Source organism: Lacerta agilis, chromosome 2, assembly GCF_009819535.1.
Source record: "Lacerta agilis isolate rLacAgi1 chromosome 2, rLacAgi1.pri, whole genome shotgun sequence".
Classification (NCBI taxonomy): domain Eukaryota; kingdom Metazoa; phylum Chordata; class Lepidosauria; order Squamata; family Lacertidae; genus Lacerta; species Lacerta agilis.
Window position 1 is genome coordinate 53,817,234 of NC_046313.1, and position 24,893 is coordinate 53,842,126.

Genomic DNA, 24,893 nt, shown 5'->3' on the forward strand with positions numbered 1-24,893 from the left:
CATGCACTTTTAGATTGAAATTCTACACATTTAACTTTCCGGTTCCAAAGATATCAGTTAAAAGGTAGGCTTCTAATAGCTGAAACTCAAAGCGCTCATTAGTTCCATATGTCAAGCTTTAATGTGCCAGGTGAAGTTTCAACGCAGAAAAGAGGAAGTACTCCGACAGATAACCTTAAACATGAGTGGTTAATGTACCTCCAAGTAAAATGCAGGTTCAATACAATATGCAAATTAGCAACCACAGAATTGCATTGGATTCTTATCAGTTTATCAAGCTGCAGGTATGGCTCTCAGACACTTCCTATAGGAACTTTCCCTCTGAATGTGCATTAGCCAAAAAGGGGGGGGGAGTTTGTTAAATCACACATCTATGAAGCTGGGGATTAAATGAACTCAAACAGGAGATGTACAGTCTGTTTCTAAGCCACTTAATTGAATCTGCAGCACTGAGGCTTTTAGTATTCCCCAGCATTTAGAATTTCAATTTGCTCCACAGATTCTTACACTGCACACACAGTGAAAATTAGCATTTGTGCTGAATAGCTTTTAATCAGCTCTTCTTTTATCTTTAAAGTATTTTTTTAAAAAAGAAAAATCCTGCCCACTACATGCCCACTTAATTCTGAGATTCAATCCACACTTTCAGTTTTCCTTCATTCAGCTTCCATTGTCCTCAATCATGCACTAATCACATTAATCTATTCATCTTATCCCTGTCATTAGTTTCAGGTTTCTTTTTTAAAGCAAACTCCCCCATGTTCCTCGGGGTACATTAATCTATTAAGATTTCCTACTGCATCCATTCCATAGTTCAAAACAGTGTTGTATAGAGCTACCATTCAATGAGTGTTAGCTTAGAGCATGGATGGATAATTGCTTGGTCGATTATTACATTAATTATTTTACCTTTCAGCTATTTGCAATTCCTACAATTGCCAAATCATTGAACTGTTTTCAGTTTCAGAAGCAGTTTCAAACACTAATTAGTACTTCTCACTTCTAGGAACAACAAATACAACAGTGGAAGGACACAAATTACCACGTTTACTCCGCAACGGAGGGGGGTGTTAATATTTAATATTATTCATTAATAGTCAAACACCTGATTGAGGTCAAAAAGTATTAGATTTCCTTGATGATGTCATAGAAATGCCAAAATACTTATTACATATTTCCCTCTATTTGCATCTCTATTCTTAAAGTCCCACTGTGTTCAACAGTGTTTATTATCAGGAAAACAGGTATAGGAATTTTGCTATTGAGCTCATAGGGACTTATGAGTCAACATGTTTATGACTGCTTTGTTCACTGTGCACAAGCTCACAAATATGGTAAAACTCATTATGAGGTTCTAGGACATTTTCAAGTAAGAATCTGCATTCTCCAGTCTTGCTTAACTACTTGAAAGCAGGGAACTTTCTTCTCTCTGTATCTTTCATTTGATGTATTATTTCTGGGCACGGGCTGATCATCCTTTGTTAAGCTAATTGCTGGGTGGTCCAGAATTTTATAAAAAGTATATGAATGTGCTTTAATGGCTAAAAAAAACCTTTTCTGATTTTGGAAGGTGACATTCTTCAGCTAGTGCAAGGGGGCGCAGGAAAAATTTGGAGCCAAGAGATACAGGAATAAGGACCCAAGGACCCATCTAGTCCAACATTCCTGTTCTCATAGTGGCCAACCTGATTCCTATAGGAAACCTGAAAGCAGGACACAATTGCAGCAGCCAGCATTCTTCCCACTTGTGATTCTGAACAACTGGTATTCAGCTGAATTGCAGAGTTCACTCAACCTTCTTCCAGCTGAGTCACTGCCAAACACTAGGATGGAGAGAGGGAGTGGTGTGTGAGGTTGGTGTGGTGCAATCGTGCTGGCGGAATCTATCTGGTGCTCCTGCTAGTGCTTTTGCACTTCACTGACCTCACTGCTGCCTCACTTCTACAGCAGCGATTCAGCCGGAAGGAAGACAAGTGAGCAATGCAGCCACATCACACCACCAGCTACTGTTAAGAGGCCATCATGACTAGCAGCCATTGATAGACTTATCTTCCATTTTGTAATCCTCTTTGAAAGCCATCCAAGTAGCAGTTGTGGTTGTGGGGATGGAGGACAAAATTTGATTCAGTTTGTATTTAAAGGCAAATATACATAATTTACACTTTCCAATACAAGATGCAAACAGAAGCATTTTGAAATTTGCACTTCTCTGAATTCAGCAATGCAGATCTCAGGCCAAGTTGTGTGTGTGTGTCTACCTAGGTAGAAAATTTGAATATTTTGACAAAGTCAGCACTTCAATCTGGGCAAGACTGAAGAGCCACACAAGATGTGATTCGGGACTGTGATGTACTAGTAGAAAACTAGATCAATTTTTTTTAAAGCCCCTTCTTAAAGAGCACAATCAATATCACAAGAAAGTGATGCTATTTTAAAGAAAACTGCTTAGTGGAAGCGCCAATGTGCTTGGTACTTTTGAAAGAGGGAAATAAATTCATAGCCTTGATAGCAACCAGCCTGAGCACCCCCAAATGTATTGGCTCTTCTTGTGATGAATATTGTCACTTGTACAGAACATGATAAGAGCATCTCTATTTTTGGTGCTTGGACTACTCTTTGTGACAAGATGTGGATATCAGAACTTCCATGCTGGATAATTTGAGGTAATTGAAGTCTGATATGCTCCCTTGACCTTTTCAGTAGACTGCAATTACACTAGTGGGATCATTTATCATTTTTCACCCTAAATTGTTTTCCACTGCATGGAGAATGCCAAGTAATCAGAACATACAGAAATTGTTTCATTCATTGTATATACAAATAACACAGCTTATGCATTTGCCAGAATGGTTTTTCAGGCAATCCTGGTAAACAAAGGTTCCCCCAAACCTCCAAATATATTGTCTTGATTGATGCTGAACCCCAAATATGTTAAGGGAATGAGTGTAGACAGAATATGAATAGTGGTGCACATATAAATATTATACTATGCACTCTAGCTTCAAGCCACTTGCTAGAAGTAGTCGCATTTGTGGGGGAACAAAAAGGCAAGTACTGTGGTACCTCTGGTTATGAACTTAATTTGTTCCAGAGGTCCATTCTTAACCTGAAACCGTTCTTAACCTGAGGTACCACTTTAGCTAATGGGGCCTCCCGCTGCTGCTGCGCTGCCACCGCACAATTTCTTTTCTCATCCTGGGGCAAAGTTCTTAACCTGAGGTACTACTTCTGTGTTAGCCGAGTCTTTAACCCCATGTGTTTGTAACCTGAGGTGTTTGTAACCCGAGGTACCACTGTATTACAGGCCCTATAGCTAACACATTTTTTGGAACATCATCCAAGCCAACCCTCCAAGAGGGAGAGAAAATGTTCAGTTAGATGAGTCCTAAGCCATTATAAGGACTTTATACTTCAAGACTAATTGGGCCCAGTGACTGACCTGTGTAAACAGTTAAATGTATTTAAAATGCTGCACATGGCCTTGTGCAGTCAGACCCATTGAGGCACTGCTTCAGCATTTTATGCTAGTTGCAGTCCTTAGGTGGGGAAGGGGGAGCTGTCCCCCCAATCAAGTAAATAAATAAAAATACTTAACTGATCTATCGAGTAGCTTAGTCCTGCCCCCCCAAACAAAAAGCCTGTCACCCAATAAATGAAAAATTGGAACTCAGGGTCATCACTGATTCTTGTCAAGAGCCTTGCTCTCTTTGCTCACCTGGTTCAAGCTAAAGACAACATCCACTAACAAGCTTTAGGCTGAAGTAGTGTAGTTTCAGGTCTGATGGGAGAAACTATTTTAAATATATTCTAGAAGAAATCAGATTGAAAAGATACCTTAGGCACATTCAACCATACAGCTGATAATGCCGATTGCAATCAGAATCCAAGGGATTTCACTTTCAGGCACTGAATAAATATTAAATTTAGTGTAGATAATCCATCCTTCAGGCAACTGTTGCAAGCATCCTCCTAAAAATTAACTTTCACTTTCTGATGCAATCTCATATCATTTGGAAATGTACCTGCTTGGCATTTTCCAAACAACATGTCCACAACATACAGAAGCAATCCTTCTCAATGCCAAAGTCATCAAGCGATTAGAGCTACCTTGGGGGAATTATCCATCAACTATTCCTCTGAGTAACAGGCCTTACTGATGCTTCTAACCCGATCAGTTAATTCTGTCACCAGCTGACATTTTACAGACAGACCATTTCTTTCCACTGACATGGAGATACTAGCATTTACTACATATATGTGGGTTCCATATTGTTCTCTGAAGAGAGCTGTTTGTTCAGTTGAGACCTTTCCAAAGTCAATTTCGCACCAGATTAAAGGAGATCTATTAAAGTGATAGTGAAATAATAAGCACTGTGCCACATCAATGCCTATTTATAGCTCCTGCTTGGCAGACCCAACAGCACACCCATAATAATCATGGTGGGTTGTTTTCCAAGTAACCTACACATTTCAGTTAGTAGGATCTGACTTGATGTCTTAGGTAAAATATTAAAATTGAGAGGCCCTTTCCACATTGCTTCTGTGAACTGTACAGCTGTGAGCCTTTCTGCCATGTATACAACTTGGGTTTCTCTTCACTAATTTTCCGAGAAGGAATTTGAACTTGCATCTTTCCTTATGTGTCTTTTAAGTCCCCTTGGACTTGATTTGCTGCTTCTACTTAGCCACTCATTTTTCCCCCTACCCCATAGCCAAATGAAGTCCAGTGTCATAGGAATACCATGATTGTTGCCTTTCTCTTTCGTTTCATCATGTAGCATCACTTTCTTCAGTCGTGGAGATCTGAACAGAAACCTTCATCAGAGCAGCAATTGGAAAATACATTTCCCTTGACCAACTGCTGCAGAAAAAAATGCTCCCTTGATAGAATTTGAAACACAAGAGGGCATCCCAATATTGGGAGGAAGACAGTCAAAAGGATAAGATTTCAAAACAATTGGCACAAAGCCAGGATGTTGCAGCAACAGTATTATACATAATAAATACTGTATCAAGAAACAATGGCTGCCCATGCCTCTCTGCAACACACACAGGGAGGATATTTTTTGTAAACAGCTTAAATGTTTTCTTCTTACCATCAAGTGGTATATAATTTTTGTTAAATAGATATATAAAATATATACTTCTTATAGAGATCTTATTAAGAGCCTCCTGGGAACACATGAAACAAAGCCTGGAAGTAGTCAATCTAGGTTCACGCCTGCTTCTATGCAGAACTTGCTGTGTCAGAAACTATTAGAGGTACTTGGAATGCATCCAGATGCAGTAGAGCAAGATTGTGGAATGACTCATAACACTGAAGACCACACAGACAAAGTTTGGAATCCTCTTTTCAGGACATTATCACTCACCCTGTAAGTCCAATCCTTTCTTCTCTAAAAGCAGGGTGGGTGTGTTAGGGATCCACATGGAAGGTGTTTTCTCAGTGGCCAGATGTAACATGCAGCCCTGGTTTACCATATGAAAACTTCCCAAAGTATGCAGAGTTTCAGGATTCATGATGGACACCTCCAAGAAAGAACATTTGGTGCTGGCATGGAAACTCCCTGCATTTCAGGAATAAAGAAATGGCTTGCCCACATTCTGGGTTTGCTCTAAAGTAGAAAAGCACTTTCATTTTTTATATTACACCCAAATATGCATCCGGCATTTGATAGGACTTCAACAGCTGCATGTATTGTTTTTCTATGGGGAGTAGGATTTTATAAAAGAATCCAAGCAGTTGTCCCTCTTCCTTTGTGTGTACACAAAGGGACCAAGCACTATATTAAAAATCACAAGATGCTTTTTTCTTTAAACACTAATAGAATTAAATGATGCCTTGTGTGTTCTTCTTGTCTCAAGTTCACATATTTTGGTTGACTTCCCCTATTTTTGTTGGATTGTTCCACAGTGAGAACTAATAATGTGCTGCATAAAGAACTATATAATCAGCAGAGCTCTGTAAAATCACAACTATAGCAGATCTAAATACCTGGGAGTTTTTAGAAGAGATGTTATAAGTGGGCTGACCATACAAGTGTTCTGTCACAGCCCTGACCTATATACATTTGAAGGCTGGAGGCTAAATAATTTCCGTGCTGAGTCTCCTAAGCAAGTTTCCTTGATTCAATCTTGATTCCAGGTCAAAGTCAGTAGACCCCCCCAAACTAAGATTGAATCTTAGCAATCAGATCTTTAGTTTCTCATGAGTCAGCGTGTGACATATAAGGCAAGTGCTACAGTCTGTGAGGGATGCTCAAGTCTTGATGCAATAAGAATCGTGCCTTTTCTAGTCATTGCTTTCCGTGTATCTGCAGCATCCCATTTTCTGCTTGGAAACACATGATTTGCATACTGATGCTCTTTGCCATCTATCATATCACTTCCTGCTTTTTGACTGTAGATCCATGTGATTCCATTCACAGAAGCAAATCAACAAGATAGTTGTTGCAAGAAAAGTGATTGAAAAGACTCTGAAAACTGACAGTAGTGAGAAAGATTGAAATATACCTGAAAAGCCCACAATAATTTTATGAGGACAGCATATTTATTGAGGGGGAAATGCTCCCCACCCCTTTTTAGAGGATACCTTTTGCAGATAAACGATGAACACAACAAATGCTCAGTTCACCTTCTATCAAAACCACCCATAATTGCTGAATGCACCATTGGTTTAAAATACTGGGCAGAAAAGTAATTATTATGATTCTGCAAAAAAAATTCCCTTCCAGTGTCTTTTACTCAGCTTTACAATCAAGCAATTATACTCATTGATTAGTCACTGCGGAAAATCTTTGTATTCCTTGAAGACTTGCCATACAACATTATGACTGGCTTAATGCAGCTCTTGTGATATAATTTGATGGCAAATATTGAAATGTATGCAAAAGAATAAAATCATGAAAAATTGTATTGGCTTTGGGTGTTGTAAAAATGTTCAGAGTGAGCATTTGCCATGGGAATAACAAAATGAAGGAAGATGAGGTCAATCCATTTTTCAGCTAAGGACAAACAAGTCTAGGACAGAGGCATGTTTTTAGTGATCCCTCTGCTTCCACATGTGGATGGTCCTTGTGCTATCTCAGAAACTTAATTAAAAATACAGGCTTTTATATTATAGAATGAGACCAAATAATACAATGTTAATTTCATATATAATGTTGTTTCCCACAGCCTAGTAAGTGAATGAAAGGGCTCCTGTGTATGGGAATGGCTGTTTTGTTGTGATTAATGTGCAACTTGATAAAACATCAGGTTATGTACACCATGTTCATAATTACTTAACAGGAACGTCATTCTGAAAAGTCTTTGAGCACAAAAGCTAGCCGCAATTGCATTGCTCCTAATCTAATGAAGAGAGACAACAACCTCCTGTTTTTGAAAGACTGCTTCACTGGATATTGCACTTTTGTCACAACCAATATATTCCACATGAAAGGCTCAGGCTTCTGGTTATTGGTCACAAATAATTTGAAACTCACTGGATTGCAGCAGTTTTTAAATTTCTTTTCAAAATAGCAGTCATTCAAGGGGAAACATGACTTTGTTCAGTTTTTTTTTTTTTTAAAGAGGATTAGGTGATGTCAACCTCAAGAGTTTCAGGAAGGTTTGCTCATGCAAACAGATTAACGGGATATTAGTGCTTGAAAACATGGATCTTTTTTTTTAAAAAAAACTCACTTTCAAAATCACAAGGGTAAGTCCTGTGCAAATTGACACCTACAAAACTGAAATTAGCTCAGCAGCTCAGTTGCTGGAAAACTCTATGATTTTTGCAGTGGCAGGCAACAAAAAAAGAAAGCATATAAAGCTCTGGTGGGCTACCATGTATTGCTACTTTTGGCTTCATGGGTCATCAAAGTTATGTTGTGGAGTGCCTGTCCCCATGCTGTTTAACATCTATATGAAACTCATTAGGGGATCTGGAGTTCATTAGTATGTCAATGACACCCAGACCCACCTCTTCATGTCATCTGGTTCAGGTGCTAGACTGCTTTCTTAACACCATGATGTGTTGGATGAGAGCAAGTACACTGAAACTGAATCCAAATAAGGTGGAGGATCTCTGGGTTGCTGATTTCCAGTTTTGAGAATTAGGTAAGCCACACGTTATAGATGAGGTTGCAATTCCCCTGAAGGAACACGTTGCAGACTGGGAGTATTCTGAGACAGGGGCATAGGAAGGGGGGTGCAGGGGGTGTGGACCACCCTGGGTGTCATCCCTGAGGGAGTGACAAAATGGCACACCGTGGGGGGCGGCACTTACCGTGTTGCCTGGCCTGCAGCGTGCCAGTGCCACACGTCTTTCCTGGGAGTGATGTGGTAGCTCAGGGCCCCGTGCTGCCGGAAACGGCAGCATGGGGCTTGTGTCCACCAGGCGGACTCCGTGGGCAGCTCATTGCTGCGCCCTTTGGGTGGATCGCCGCGGCGCCCCCGTGGGCGGCTCCCCCCGCCCCCGCCGCTCCGGGTGCCGGAGCAGCTAGCTACACCCCTGCTCTGAGATCCAACTTTGCTGGAGACTTAGTTGTACAGAATGTCTTGAATGTCTTCAACTATCTTTGGCTGGCCCACCAGCTATGACCATTTCTGGATATGGATGAGCCTACACTATTACATGATCCTCTAATCTATCAACTGGAATTCTGTAATGTACTCTACATTGCATCAAGTGTGTTGTTAGAATGTTGCCCATCTCTAAAAACTACAGTCTATGCACCTCATGAGAGTGTTATATAGTAAAACAAATATTTTCAAAGAAACTGTGATTGGTAAGTATGGTAAGGTAAGGTAAGGTAAAAAAAAAAAAAACCCAACACCCTGGATGGTTAAGTATAGTCAAAGACTATGGGGTGTGGCACTCATCTCACTTCAGGCCGAGGGAGCCAGCGTTTGTGAGCTTCCCCAATGCCATGCATCTTTCATTTTCATTTTCTCACTTCCTACATTGCAAGTTGCACTTCCAGTTCAAGTGTTAATGCACTGTATGAATAAATTATTCATTATCACTTTGACATTTTTCCTTAGATAAAATTAATAGTGAGCTGGAGACTTTCAAAAAACAAATTTCTGATTTGAGTGAGTTCATGCTACCATAAAGATAAAGAATTAACTCCATTCATTCTGAGCAACAATTCAGCAAGCACATTAGAATGTTAAAATGTGAATAATCTCATTCTTTTGGTGCTCCATTTATAGGTTTGCCTGTTCCTTTCATATTGAAATGGGCTCTTCAAAATGGATCTCTGTTGTTTAAGGGATAATATAAATGAATACAACACATGAGTCAACTGCTAATCGCTTCTTGCTTGCTTTACTGAGAAGCAATCTGACAAGCTGCAGGTATAAATGTTAACTAATAGTGATCAACAATGACAAAAGTTATAAAGAGACAAGAGCTACTCTGGGGCCAAAGCAGAAGTGGCATCAAATGTGCATTTGCAGTTAATATGAAGGTGTTGTAGTTTTTAAATGCAAATTGCTTCAGTAGAGTCAGGGTGATAATTACAGCATAAATGGTGGGGAATTTAATTTGTTCCATTCACTCCTCTTTAAAAAAAAAAAAATCCCTCCTCTGAATTTAGTTTGTGCTAAGAACATTGGAACCAACAGAGAATTTCCTCCCAATGCAAATAGTAGTTTCAGAAGGGGAATTTTCATCAGGACCAAAGCAATCAAGGAAAAGCTTAAAGACATCCATGTAGTTGGCCTTCAGCAAACCTGAGGAGTTTCCATTGACAGGGACCACTGGCCAGCAATTCATTTTCAACAAAAATTCTGTATCTTGCTGGGGGAAAGGGCTGAAGGGGCACCAAAATAATCTCTGCTCACTGACTCACAGAGCAAAAGGCTCTTTAACTTTCCTTTAGAGGAATAGCAAAGAAAAATTTGGTTAAGATCTCCCTAATAATTGAGATTCTGCCTTTCACATAGCGTGTGTGTGTGTGTGTGTGTGAGAGAGAGAGAGAGAGAGAGAATGAACAAACAAACAAACAAACAAACAAACAGGGTTTCAAAGAGCCCTTGAAATGCAGGATTCCTTCAAGTGAAGGCCTAATCTTTCCATTGTGTGTACTGTATAATCCCTCCTTCTACCTGGCCAATCCCCCTGGCAACACCTCCCCAGCCGGGATTGGGCGGCTGCTAGAGTAGGTGGAGTCCACAGGTATCCCAACCTGGGAAGGCGAAGCCAAACCAACTGCCAGGAGCTGCCACCGTGATTCAACGGGTCTCCCTGCAACCTCGCAACATGCGCACCCCATTTGATGTGGGGGACGCTCATTATAGAGGACACATAGTCACTCCAATTTCATATTTTTGCCTAGGCTCATGTAGAAGATACTGGGAGCCAGACCAAGTCCCAGCATAGCAATTCCTTACCTTCCCACAGGCCTTGCTCTGGTGACAAGTCTTAATTGGCTCAGTCAGGATATATTAGCAACCATGTATTCCAAGGCTTAGTATTCATTCCAAGACGCTAGATCAGTCTTTTCCATTTCCAGTGCCCCTCTTAGAAATACTGTGGCCATTATGACCATTTTTAAATGGTTATTAGATAAGATTCATAGATGTGCAGAAATTAGATGAGATGTAAGAAGTGAAATCTAATAGATTCTCAGAATTAGGTCTGTAGACGTTTGTCAAGTGCAATTTTATACATGGGCTTACACAATTATTACTCTTGCAAATGCATATTTATGACAAACTGCTTAACCAGAGAAGGTGTAGGAACAGGGTGAGATTTCATTCCACAGATTAAAATTCAATTACTTCTTTCTGTCCCACGTTGTTGTAAATTATTATTTCTACAGTTCTGAAAGCACTTATTCTGATATGTTCTCAGTGACTGTTATTTGGTTTACAAAATTTATGCACCACTTGATTGTATAAAAAAAAACCCAAAACCCTCAACGCTGATGCAGTGGGGGGTGTCTATTTTAAATATATGACAGCCCTGCCTCTCATATCAGTTGAAAGTGAGAAGGGAAGTTCAATGGATTGTAGATCAGTGCTATTGCATTTGCTTTGGTTTAATCCCTGACATCTCCAGTTGGAGTTACAGGTAGGTAGCCGTGTTTGTCTGCCATAGTCAAAACAAAATAAAAAATAAAAAATTCCTTCCAGTAGCACCTTAGAGAACAACTAAGTTTGTTCTTGGTATGAGCTTTCGTGTGCATGGACTCTGTTCTGAAACCATATGCCATCAGTGCTCCCAGCTACATATGTGACACCACAGATTTCCTGAGGAAAATACAATCTTGGAATAATCTTCCTAACAATACTATTCTAGTCACTATGGATGTGGAATCTCTGTATACCAACATCCCACACAATGATGGTTTACAAGCTATTGTTGTTGTTCAGTCGTTCAGTCGTGTCCGACTCTTCGTGACCCCATGGACCAGAGCACGCCAGGCACGCCTATCCTTCACTGCCTCTCGTAGTTTGGCCAAACTCATGTTAGTAGCTTCGAGAACACTGTCCAACCATCTCATCCTCTGTCGTCCCCTTCTCCTTGTGCCCTCCATCTTTCCCAACATCAGGGTCTTTTCTAGGGAGTCTTCTCTTCTCATGAGGTGGCCAAAGTACTGGAGCCTCAACTTCAGGATCTGTCCTTCTAGTGAGCACTCAGGGCTGATTTCTTTGAGAATGGATAGGTTTGATCTTCTTGCAGTCCATGGGACTCTCAAGAGTCTCCTCCAGCACCATAATTCAAAAGCATCAATTCTTCGGCGATCAGCCTTCTTGATGGTCCAGCTCTCACTTCCATACATTACTACTGGGAAAACCATAGCTTTAACTATACGGACCTTTGTCGGCAAGGTGATGTCTTTGCTTTTTAAGATGCTGTCTAGGTTTGTCATTGCTTTTCTCCCAAGAAGCAGGCGTCTTCTAATTTCGTGACTGCTGTCACCATCTGCAGTGATCATGGAGCCCAAGAAAGTGAAATCTCTCACTGCCTCCATTTCTTCTCCTTTTATTTGCCAGGAGGTGATGGGACCAGTGGCCATGATCTTAGTTTTTTTGATGTTGAGCTTCAGACCATATTTTGCGCTCTCCTCTTTCACCCTCATTAAAAGGTTCTTTAATTCCTCCTCACTTTCTGCCATCAAGGTAGTATCATCAGCATATCTGAGGTTGTTGATATTTTTTCCGGCTATAAGGAAAAAATATCAACAACCTATAAGGTTGTTACAAGCTATAAGGAACACCATTACAGATAAAACCACAGTGGACTTTGCTACCAAACTCTGTCATTTTGTCCTTACCCACAACAACTTCAAATTTGGTGATGATCTGTTCCTCCAGATCAGCGGCACAGCAATGTGCACCCGCATGGCCCAATAGTATGCTAACATCTTCATGGCAGATTCAGAACAACATTTCCTAAACTCCTACCCAAACCTCTCTTGTACCAACAATACATTGACGATATTTTTATTATTTGGACACATGATCAACAGACCCTGGACACCTTCCACCAGACATTCAATGACTTTCACCCCACCATCAACCTAACAATGAACCAATCTATGTAAGTAATACATTTTTTGGACACTACTATAAAAATACAGGATGGACACATAGACACCACCTTATACCATAAACCAACTGACTGACAAACATATCTACATGCTTCTAGCTACCATCCCAAACATACCAAACAATCCATTGTATATAGCCAGGCCCTACGTTACAGCTGCATTTGTTCCAACTCTACAGACAGAGACTCTCACCTAAGAGATCTACAGCAAACCTTTTTAGAACAAAAATATCCACCTGATGAAGTTAAACAACAGATCAACAGAGCCAGACTGATACCCAGAGAGAACTTGCTGCAAGACAGAAACAAAAAAGAAAATAACAGAACACCACTAGTAATCACATACAGCTCCCAAGTTAAAACAGTACAACGCATCATCAGATATCTACAACCTCTCCTAGACAATGACAGTTCTCTTTCTCAAGCTCTGGGAGGAAGACCTTTCATCGCCTACAGACAGCCACCCAATCTTAAACAACTTCTCACCCACAATAATACAACAACAGGACTTAACATGGACACTAGTACCAGAGCCTGCAATAAACCCAGATGCCAACTTTGCTGCTACATACACCTGGACAGCACCATTACTGGCCCCAACAACATCAAACATACCATCTCAGGACTATTGAATTGCTCATCTTCTAACACTGTGTATTGCCATCAAATGCCAACAGTGCCCTTCGGCTCTCTATATTGGACAAACAGGCCAAACCCTACGCCAAAGGATAAATGGACATAAATCTGATATCAGGAATCACAAGACAGAGAAACCAGTAGGAGAACATTTCAGTCTCCCAGGACATTCTATACAAGATCTCAAAGTAGCTGTCTTACTACAAAGGAATTTCAAAAATAGACTGGAAAGAGAAGTTGCTGAATTGCAACTAATTACCAAACTTAAAACCATGGAGAGACCTGGTCTGAACAAAGACATTGGATTCTTATCTCATTATACATGACAAAGCTATCTTTAGCCATCTCACCCCTTGCCTTTTCCTGTAAGACCAATTGCAGTCGTTAACAGTCGTCAACAGGTTTTCCACACCTATCAGCCAATCACCCATTCCCACCACCCTTCTGAGTAATACCCCTCCCCACTCTCTCACTATATATAAGGGTCTGGTGACTTCTGTTTCAGTGTATCTGAAGAAGTGTGCATGCACACGAAAGCTCATACCAAGAACAAACTTAGTTGGTCTCTAAGGTGCTACTGGAAGGAATTTTTTTATTTTGTTTTGATCTCCAGTTGGGAGTGTCTCCTGTATGAAACCCTGGAGATCTTCTGGCACCATGAGCAATACTGAGCTACATTGACCAGTGGTCTGACTCTGAATAAAGGAGCTTCCTGCATTCTTCAGTAAAATAATTTGTATTTTTCTGCCTGTGTTTGATGTGCACAGATTAAATTTCAGGTGGTCTAAATACCCACTGATCTAACAAAAAATAATAATCAAAAAATAAAATTATCACTGATGTCCATATCAAAGATTTCCTTCAGCAACAGATGGTATATATTGAATATTTGATTGGAAGTTTCATGAGCTTTTCCAGTATAATTGTACCTAACAGCAGTAAGTTTCACAGTATTTGATAATGCCCTTTGATTCCAGTTATCTTTCTTCAGGGTCGTTGTTCCTATAGAAATTGATGCTCTCAAACAAAATTGTAAAAGTTCATGCTATACTCTAATCACTTGCTTTTGTTCTTTTCCCATTTATCTTTGTTAGTCTAATTTGTGTGTGGTGTGTCTCTGTGGGGAATTTTAGCTGCTTTTCATTATCTTTCACTCAATTTTTTTTTTTTAAAAAAAACTTTGAGTTAATTATTTTTACTTCTCAGTGACTCTGAACCAAGAGGCAATGCCACTAGACAATGCCAACAGACTAGGTCACACAACTTGTAGGCTATGGAGGCAAAGATCTGCAACAGCAAGTCATTCTGTAGCCTACAGTGAGAAGATCCTAATTGTCAAAAATAGCTCACCAGTTGGGGTGGAGCTAATACACTAACTTCCCAGGAGCCACTGTTGCTTACCAGGAGGAATGAGGCAACAGGCTGGCTCTGCTTGTGTGTTTGCACCACACTGACCTCCCTGCCACTTCAGCAGTGACCCACCTGCCAGGAAGCCAGCATAGCAGCTCTGCCCCATCTGGTGAGTTCTGCTAACTCTGCTAGTGCAATTCAGTCATAAGAACATAATAAGGGCTCTGTGAGACTCAGGCAAAGGCCCACCTAGTACATGCATCCAATGCTAGCTAGCCAGTTATTTACTGAAAGTCATAAGCAGTGGTTCCATACAGCTGTTTCGTTAGTTAATTTCTATTCCATTTTCCCTCCCAAAGAGCTTGGGGTAGCAACAAAGCAGCACAACAATGTAATTAAAATGCTCCACACATTTAAAACATTTAAAACCAGCCACATATTCCCATAGCAAATAATTTAAAGGTTGCCAGGAACAGTGATCACAGCTAATAACCATTGAGAGGCATATCCACTATGAATCTGTCTAATTCCTTTTTTACTAGCAATTGAAACCAATGGCCCTCACCACATCTCATAGCAGTAAAACTAATTATGTATTATGTGACAAAGCACTTTTCTTTCTTTTATCCATCTTGAATCTACTGCCCATCAATTACACTGGTTGACTTCAAGATCTAATGTGTTGTGTGTGTGTGTGAAAATCTATAGCCACTTTTTCAATAGCATACATAATTTCATGTTCCTTTATCATGTCTCCCCTTAGTTATTATTTCTTCTTCTTCTTCTAAACTAAAAAAGTTCCAAAGTCAAGGAGATGGCTAGGCTCAAATCTTTCTCCCCGAGCTTATTTTCTGTGTACAGTGAATGTTCTTGTATAAAAGAGTGTATGTTACTTATTTTGAATATTTTTATGATGCTTTACATCTCTGAGAGGTTCTCAAAGTGGCTTACAGAATATTCTTAAAATAAAATCACATTCAAATCTAGTACTGCCAGGTTGGGAATCATGTGGATCTCTGGATGCTGCTGGTTATAACTTCCATTTTTCTTTGGCCATGCTCTCTGTGGTGCTGATGGGAGATGGAGTCTGACAACTTGCGGAGGGACACAGAAAGTACATTGTGTCCATATGGAACCAGGAGTATCCAGGCAGTTTTTTGTTTTGTTTTTTGCTTTGATTTGGTCCTCATTCTTCCCTGGTGCCCTGGTAGGCAGAGGTTTCCTTGAAAATTCTCTGAGGCAAGGGAGTAGACTCCACTAAGTTAAATAGGACTTACTCCCAGGTAAGCATGCATAGGATTTCAGCCTTAGAAAGGAAAGGTGTGAGGGTGGGTAGATGAAACAGGAGTTTAATTAGCAACAAGACAAAATGTTGATCCTGGGGCTTTGCCTCAGGTAGCACAATGTAATCGAGGTAATACATATGTTAACATTGATCATGGATTTCCATGAAATCCACCCCAAGCTGTTCTGCATTTGATGCCATGTTAAATATAACCATGACCCTCTGTGTAATTTGGACAAAGCACCACGGCATTTGCAGCTCCTTATCACGAAACAGTCCTCAATGCAATGCAGGAACAGCTCCAGGGTGAGGATAGGGAATAGAACCAAGTATGCTGAGACAGCTGAAAGAATGGAGGCTCTGTAGGCCCTACTTGCTTTTTTACCAGGGTTCTGTGCAGCTCCCTGAAGAACGCTGTAGGTAGCTGTGCAAACAGGGCCGGCGCGTCCATTTAGGCGAACTAGGCAGTTGCCTAGGGTGCCAAAATGGAGGGGGCACTGGCCAGCCTGCCCCCCACCACCGCCCGGTGCCGCTCCGCCAGTGGCAGAGCAGCAGGGGAGGGAGAGCAGCCCAAAATTGGGCTTCTCCACCCCCTCCGCCGGCAGCAGAGTGGCGGGGAGCGGGGAGCAGCCCGAAATCGGGCTTCTCCGCCCCCTCCGCCGGCGGCAGAGTGGCGGGGACCGGGGAGCAGCCCGAAATCGGGCTTCTCCGCAGGTCCGGTGCTAGGGATTGGTGGGGGGCGTGCCGGAAGGTGATCTCGCCTAGGGCGCAAAAAACCCTAGCACCGACATTGTGTGCAAAGGGTAGAGATGAAGACAGGATGTTGGATTGTAATGAAGGCATAGTAGCTATTTCATTCTCTATGCATGAACACAACAGTTATGGGATGTTGCCTGTGGATTTACTAGTATCAGACAGAGAAGGTCTACAAGGCTGCTGTTACTTCATCTAAATCACCTAATTACTTTGCATTTGCATACTTTTTTCTTTTCTTTTCTTTTTACAAAAAGCACTTTCTTCTTTCTTACATCTCTCTGTTTAGTGCTGTATAAATTAATACCAGAAGCAAGGGGTAATAAAAGAGATATTCTCCTATTGTTCCCACCAAACTCTGTATCGGCATTTGAGGAAGGCGATTCTGCCATTTCACAAAGTGAGCACAATTCCACCTCTTTTCCTTAAGTGTCCTATAGGCAATCCAAAATATCCAGATAATTAGAATCATGAACAAATGGGATATATTAACTTCAGCTAATGGGGGTGGGGCAGATGTTACATTTCATAAAACCAATCTATAATCAGATAATTGCATTTCTAATTAACTGTACCTTCTTCTGCAGGAGGCACAGAACTTGTTTCAAAGGAAACTAAATGGTGTCCAATAAGTTATGTTGCTCTCCTTTTTCTGTCTCTAAGCAGAGGAAAAGCCATGAGAATTCATGCTCCTCCATGAATTGCTAGGATGATGTGAACCACAATTTTAGGCATTATTTATTTGTTTATTAAAAATAGTATTTCATTATATGTTTTATTAAACCGTAATGCAAAAGTTTACTGTAAAACTAAGAGGACAGTTTGACTTTCTATGGCAACTAGAGTTAATTTTTAAAGGGCAAAGTCAAAGCCTCCTAAATACATAATTTCAATTAGTACATGAAGGGAGAAAGGAACAAAAGCTTTTAAAAATATCAAATATTGGTTAATGCCCTGGTTGGCCACTGTGAGAACATCATGCTTGTCCAAATAGGCCTTTGGTTTGATCCAGCAGAGTTTTTTTTCTAATGTTATTATCATCTACCTCTGCTAAAGCAACTGCCTCTTCTCTGGTCATTATTGTCGGTCCATTCTACATCTATCTAGAATTGCTTTGCTCAAAACATTCATCCTCACATCATGCAAATCTGAGGATGTATTCCACCTGTTCCTCCACTGTATTCAATTCAGATCCTGAATCCAAATAATCAAATCAGGAATCTGAATCTTTGATCTTCAAAGAGACGTACGAAAATGGCCACCTTTTTAAAAAAAACATAGGCCCTCAAGAGGAGATTGACCCATAGATATATAAAATAATTTTAAAAACAAACATGCCTGCCAGCATCTACTAGAAACAATTCCTACATGAAGCAACTGAATTTGTGCAATGCCTACTTCACACATTATGCAGCAGCAAACTCCAGTTTGCTAAGCACGTAACCCACAGGAACCATGATTCAATCCCAACTTCTTAGTTTTGAGGACAATCTACACATGCCTGCAAACGCATTTGTCACATTCACACTTTACATGCATAACATATAAAAGGTAGCTAACTTAATTTTAGAAGCAGCCACAAATCTGGGTCAGGTCCCACAGAAAGAAATCAAAAACACAGGTGAGCACATTAACAAACACATAAGAATGAGTTTTTCCAATATCTGACTTTTCTAGGAAGTAACAAAACTCAAGCTGGAATTTGCTTGCAACAGAAAACTATAAGAAGGGGTGAATATCAAACTGCTTTAAAAACAAATTGCTCATAAGATTGCAATGGTCTCTCTTGACATTTACAATCAGTGCAATCCTAAGCATGTCTTCTCAAAAGTAAGCCCCACTGAGTGTAACAGGGCTTGTCGCTTGTGTCCAAGTAAAAGTGTATAGGATTGTAGCCTTAATGGATTTATTCCATGTTACTCCAGAATGGAAATATCACATATGAACTTCTTAACACTGGTCATTCTCCTTTTTGGAGAGGGGTATTATATATCTGTCAAAAGAGCAACAAACAATTCACCAACAATTTGCAAATATGCTGCTGATGCCCTTGTATTTAAAGTGTGCGGCTAGAATACAAAGAAGAACCAAACCAAACAGATTTCTCCAGTGTGCAGCATTGTTTTGTGTTTTGCATAGAATACAGACAGTTCCCTGGGTTCACACCACTACATCTATCTATGATTTCTGATAAAATCACCCTCAATAAAACTTCCCACAAGTTCCCACTCCACTACCAAGCCCCAAAACATGCAGAAAAGTATTATAAAAACCGAGATGGGTGGCCTCAGCTTTGGTGTCACTCATTAGGTGCCTCTGGGACACTATCATTGTTCTTGACCTCTAGTTATGTGCAAAGGTCATGAGATTTGTCACTTGGATATTGAATAACTATGTCAGAAAAGGAATTCAATTTGCAGGGGTGTCAGTCAGATCATGTTCCATAGGGAATTTCATCTGCACTGAAGAAGTCAAAGTGCAAGAGGCCCACAAAGAGACCCCCATCTGCTTAATCTTACACAAACCGTCATAGATTGTAGTCTGGTTTATACATGCACTAAGAAAAGAAAACAGGCATTCTACACCCAACATTAAGAACTTTTCAATCTAATCTCTTTCAGTGGGAGAGAAGAGATACTCATTCATTTAACAATGCTTTTAAAAAGTGCTTAACGTTTCTTAGATCATGTCCTGTATGACAAATCATACAACTGGCAAATACCATTTCCTGTAAAAATATGCTGAATTGATTTTAAGCTTCTTGGTGCTAGTAAGACACAACCCCTGCCTAAAGATAGTTTGGATAATATTTCAATGATGGGGTATTAGCAGTGCTTTCCCCCCCTAAAAAAATATGTTTAGGGGTACTCTCGTTTTCCTACTCATATTGACATACTGCCACTCAATGAGGCCAAACTTAGATTCACAAAATGTTTAGGGGTATGCGTACCCCTGCGTCCCCCCAGGAAAAAAAGCACAAGAAAAATAAGCATACCCTCCAAGTGTCCCTATTTTTTAATGTTTAATGTTTTATTATGTTTTTATATGTGTTGGAAGCTGCCCAGAGTGCTGGGGCAACCCAATAAGATGTGTGGGGTATAAATAGTAAAATTATCACGATGGAATGGGATGTCCCCATTGGAGAAATGTTGGAGGGTATGCATAAGTGAGCTATCTAATATCACCTTGTAAGTTTCACAGCAGGCCACGATCCCCTGACCTGCAACTACCCGGTATGTTGCCTAGCCACAAAGCAGGCCCTTCTTCTACTCTCATCATTACTTGTGAAGTGCATATAATAAAGTATTTGATTTTTTGAAAAGAAAAGAAAAACATTTTAGTGAATATTGCTACTTTTGCCACTGAGGCTCAGTGTGGTCAGACTCAAGTATACACTTCCAGAGTTAACACTAAATACATTACTTCAGGTGACTGAGTCATCCTAGCTGCTAGAGAGCTGTGAAAATTTGAGTCCTGGGCTTTTTAGACTCGTCTACCCATGTACTATCTGAAACCAAAGAAGAGCACGGATTGCTAGATGTGAATATTTTTTCCAACCCTCCAACCTCACTACTGAGTCTGCAGCTCTTATCATCTCTGGCCATTGGCCATGCTAGCTGGAAATTGGCCATGATGGAAATTGGAATGCAGCACCATGTGATGAATCACAGGTTCCCCATCCCTGGTTTAATCTGAAGAAATTTCCTTTCCTTAGATGGTTAGAAAGCAATACAGATAAATCACAGAGTATGTAAGTCTCTAGAGGAAGAAAATTCCTCCTGGCAGAGATCTGTTCTTGTTATCCTCAGTTGCTCTCATTGATTTTAGTTGGATGAAGGGCTTGTTCCTAGTCAAATTCAAATTGGCGCAAATAACTAATAGAACGTGAATCTGTTCTGTCTATTCATGATCACAGGTGTCTGTAGCTTTGGGCTGTAGAAGCACATCTGGCCACCATAATAAGGAAGAATGGTAAGGAATAAGCATATACAAGTACACTAACATGTCACAACAAGAGCTCTATTTATGCTTTCTGTTCACCAGAACCATGCCAAAAGGGCATGTCCCTCAGCAATGATTGCTGGCATGCGAAAAGTACAAATGAGGGTGGGAGCGGCACACAGTTTTAAAAAAAACACATTTAAAATAAGATGGCTGACCCTTAGAGGGTGTCTTACTGTGTCCTGCTTCTCATGTAAGTCAGCTCTTAGTGTGACTGTATAAGGACTTACATCATCTTACTTTCCTTTTGCTCTGAACACCTTTCCTTGAAAAATGTTTGTAGAGTTCAAAAGCTTGCAACATTATTGGGAGGGGGGAGATACATTTACATATTCTCTACCTTTAGGAACAACACAATTATACTTCTCTGATCTATGCAGAAAAAAATTCCTAACAGTACTTGGCACTGACCACCACTTTTCCCACCTATTAAGCACGAATTATATTTTCATCCAACTATTTTATTTTTAAATTTCATAGATTAACAAAACAGCAAATGATTGCTTAATTGGAAACTTGCTTGATACTGTAATATGCTTAATATACAGTATATGCAAATAACTCAGTTGTCTACTAGTTCATAGATCAATTCCTTTTCAATAACGGTTGTGGACCTATCTATTTGATGTAATTCTTTGCATTTGCATTTTCTATAGAATTAAACATAGTGCATCATCTGACAAGGGAAAGTAGGTGACATGTATTCTCCAGATTTGGTTTATCATGCAGAAAGTCCTACCTTTGAAGAAGCAGTCTTTGCTGTGAATAATGTAGATTTTCTTCCTTTGCAAGCAGGATGCTCGATGAAGTTCACAGTGATTCTCATAGAATTTGCCATCAGATCCACACACCGGCATATAACTGGGCTTGCAGTCATCTATGCATCTACATTCGGGCTTATCAGTCTCCTTGTTCACAACGCACTTGCTTCCCCGCCCACAGTACTTCTTTTCACAAGATGCATGGAGGCCATCTTCCCCATAAAGCACTGGAAAAGGAGAATGGCGGGATGGGAGGAAAGAAAAGTTTCAGTGTTAACAACTCCAAGCTGAGTAACAAGGGAACACTTCTTTTGCCGCAACATACTTTAATAGCCAAAATTCTTTTCCAAAGCTGTGTCCGACAGATATCCCAGAGACTGTGTCACCATTTTCACCCACTGCGCTTCACATATTCACTGAGCACATGATGGAAGGGAAGCAGGGCTTCATTCATTGGGACCACCCCAATGCCAACCTGCCCAACAGTCCCAACCTATGACCTCCATGTGTTCAGTGAAAATCTGATCAGAGAGCCTATGTGCTGACAGAGAACATGTGGAGGGGACTGTGTGAAAGGAGCCTCTTGGATGCAGCATGTCAGGTCTTTGGTTGGTGCCTATATATTATTTACTTGCTGATTTTAAAAATTAAATTCATTAGCCATATGCATAGACCACCATTCTAGTATATGACTTGCTAGACATCTCTTTGACTTGGAAGTTAGGTTCCACTTTCATCTCTTGAACTATTCTGGGCCAAGACTCACCATTAACATTGACAGACAAGCAACCTGGCTCCTTCGTCATTCCCCCCATCAGCATGCTTAATAGTTCTTCAGCATTTCAGTCATTAAAACGTTTCTGACATTTAAAGGCTGCAATGTCAGCATATTTACTAGGGATTCAATTTCATTGAGTGGTATCCAACTACCGTGCCCCATCAGTGTAAGGATTTCTGCCTCCATAACAGGACTCCCTCCCCCATAACAGATGTAGGGGGGCAGGAGGAGAAGAGGAGAGTGTTCTGTTGTGCATGCAGAAATCCTTGCACTTATAGAATGAGAGTGCTATGTTGGATTCCTCCTGTTGAACCTACCCCAGGATCATGTTGCACGTCTTTTTGAAAAGACACAGAATTAGGTTTGTACTTAATACATTGAGCTGGTCTAGACGCTGCAAACTGGTGCAAAACACTGAGACTAGGCTGCTGATGAGGACAGATTATTGCTCAAATGTTTGTGCTGGCTGCCCATATACTACCAGGTCAGCTTCAAGGTTCCTGTGTAAAATTACAAGGCTTTTAATCTGAGTCCAGAATATCTCAAGAACCACCTGAGATCTTCAGGGCATTCACTCTAATGTATTGGACCTCCCATATATCCACCAGGAGCTGTGTGTTCAGTATTGTGGACCTAATCTTATGGAACTCTTTCCCACTCAAGGTCAGAAGGGCCTCCCTGTTGAACATCTGGCATCTACTGAAGACTTTATTCCCTCCCTTGAGCATTTTAACTGATTCCTGGTTTTATATTTTAAACTGATTTTTATATTTACTGTATTGAAATACTTGTGCACTGCTTAGAGACTATTGGGTGGAATTCAACATAATGCTAAGTAGGGTATGCATGTAGAGAATGAGATCTGCTTGCAAAACCACACTTCCGCCAAGCACTCCAGAACAGATTTAAGGGGTATAGGAAGGATGAGGGGGAGAGAAGTCCTTTTGCCTGAGTGGGCAATGCATTCTATGCATGCCAGCAACTGAATCCCACCTGCTGTAATTAAGTGGTAGATAAATTGTTGAAATACATAATGAATAAACAGGTGGCTAAGCTGCGTGACAAACTAAAGCCTCAGTGACTAAAGAATTACAACATAGCAACCTCATGATTTTAATAAAGTTGTGTCTGTACACTCAGAAATGTGCTTGATATCAATAGGAAACTTTTGTTCGTAAAGTGAAAATATTATTGTGTTCTGAACTGCATAAAACTGGTGCCACAAAACCAGACATTTGGTTCTTTGAGGCAGGCTAGCCAATGAAGTGCCCTCCAAATGTTGTTGGTCCACAACTCACATCAGACCCACCAGCATGTCTGATAAGGGATGATGGGAATTGTAGTCCAACAACATCTGGAGGGCACTTCATTGGAAACACCTGTTTTAATATAATGAAGACTAATTAGGAGGCAATCAGCTGACAATGGGCACACTCCATTGTTAGATGAGTTTCCAAGGATGAAAATGTAGGTTGGATACACATAGCAGTTTGAAGACATTTGACTGTGACTTGAGAGCCTTACATAGGCCTACATATTGTTTATTTTGGCATTCTCTTGTTACTGATCAAATGGTTTTTGAAGCACTTCTAACACTCACAAAACTTGTTTGACTAGAGATTAAGGCAGAACAAAATAAGCTGTATGCAGACAGCACTGACTGGCTCTATCATATCACCTTAAGTTCTTGGGAAAATATTGCCTCCAACCTTACTTGACCAGGAGATATTGGCCAAGTTTAAACATGTTGACATGTATATCATGCAGGTTCTCGTGTTCATATTTATACCAGGGTTTATACACAGGCTCATATTTATGCCATTTGATTCCCGTATCTTTCAGGTAGTGCCACAAATAGATTGGATAACACTGAACTAAACTAAAAAGACGTTAGTCTCTAATAATGTGGGACCTGATGTTTCAGAGAGCAGAAGGCTTACAGCTATTAGTAGAAATGGATACAGAAAAGGATTTCCCAATGAAGGTACTGTTCAAAAATTAATAACTAGCATTTTACTCAATTATTCAAGTTTTTCGAAATTAGAAGATTACTGTGCAACATTAATTGTAATAAGCATAATGTAGAGCATTACAAAAGCATGTTGCAAAAGGACTAATCAAAACAGAAAGGTTGGTTTGCAATTTACTGCAAGTTTTAATCCTTCTGTTGTTACTGCATTATCATCTCTTCCACCATTATAATGTAGTGCAAAAATGCTTCCATGCCAAAGGTGGGGGCTCCAAAGCCCCTGCCGCCTGAAGTGAGTTATAATATGGAAATGCAACATCAGTCAACAGCTTTATATGTAAAAAATGAAAACAAAATCCCACGTTTCCTCCAGCTGTAGTTAAACCTTAATTTTCAACACTGTAGATTCAAAGGCAAGGAATCTGTTATTGGAGGATTAACTTCTCCACTCAATAGCTTATTAAAATTCCCACCAACCTTGGCAGGCTGAGAAATATTGACATTTTTTCTTGAATCATAATAAACTAGAAGGTCAAAGTGTCTCCAAGTGGCATAAAAATTACAGTCCCTAAGTGGCATATCTGAATATCCTTTATTCACTTTACTAATTGTTCAGCATGCCCCTGCAACAATATCCATGGGACTTCTAATACTGTAACCTGTGCGTGGCTTGACTGCCAAGGTCATTTACAATTATAGTGTATACTGTACATTTGTCAGAACACATTGTCCCAGTGCTAAAGCACAAAAGCCCTGCAGAAAAAAATCAGCACAGCTAACAGTCATATAAAGGGCTCTATTTTAAAAAAGAACTG

The 24,893-nt window shown here is 40.3% G+C and overlaps 1 protein-coding gene across 3 annotated transcripts in view; it reads right to left on the minus strand.

Annotated features, from left to right (window-relative positions):
* The window catches only part of FSTL4 (follistatin like 4), a 326,005-nt gene that overhangs the window by 197,187 nt on the left and 103,925 nt on the right, over window positions 1-24,893 (minus strand). For all 3 annotated transcript variants that reach the window (XM_033140085.1, XM_033140084.1, XM_033140083.1), the window contains exon 3: window positions 21,310-21,558. In XM_033140085.1, the coding sequence (XP_032995976.1) occupies window positions 21,310-21,558 (249 nt within the window). The remainder of the gene's footprint in view (window positions 1-21,309; window positions 21,559-24,893) is intronic.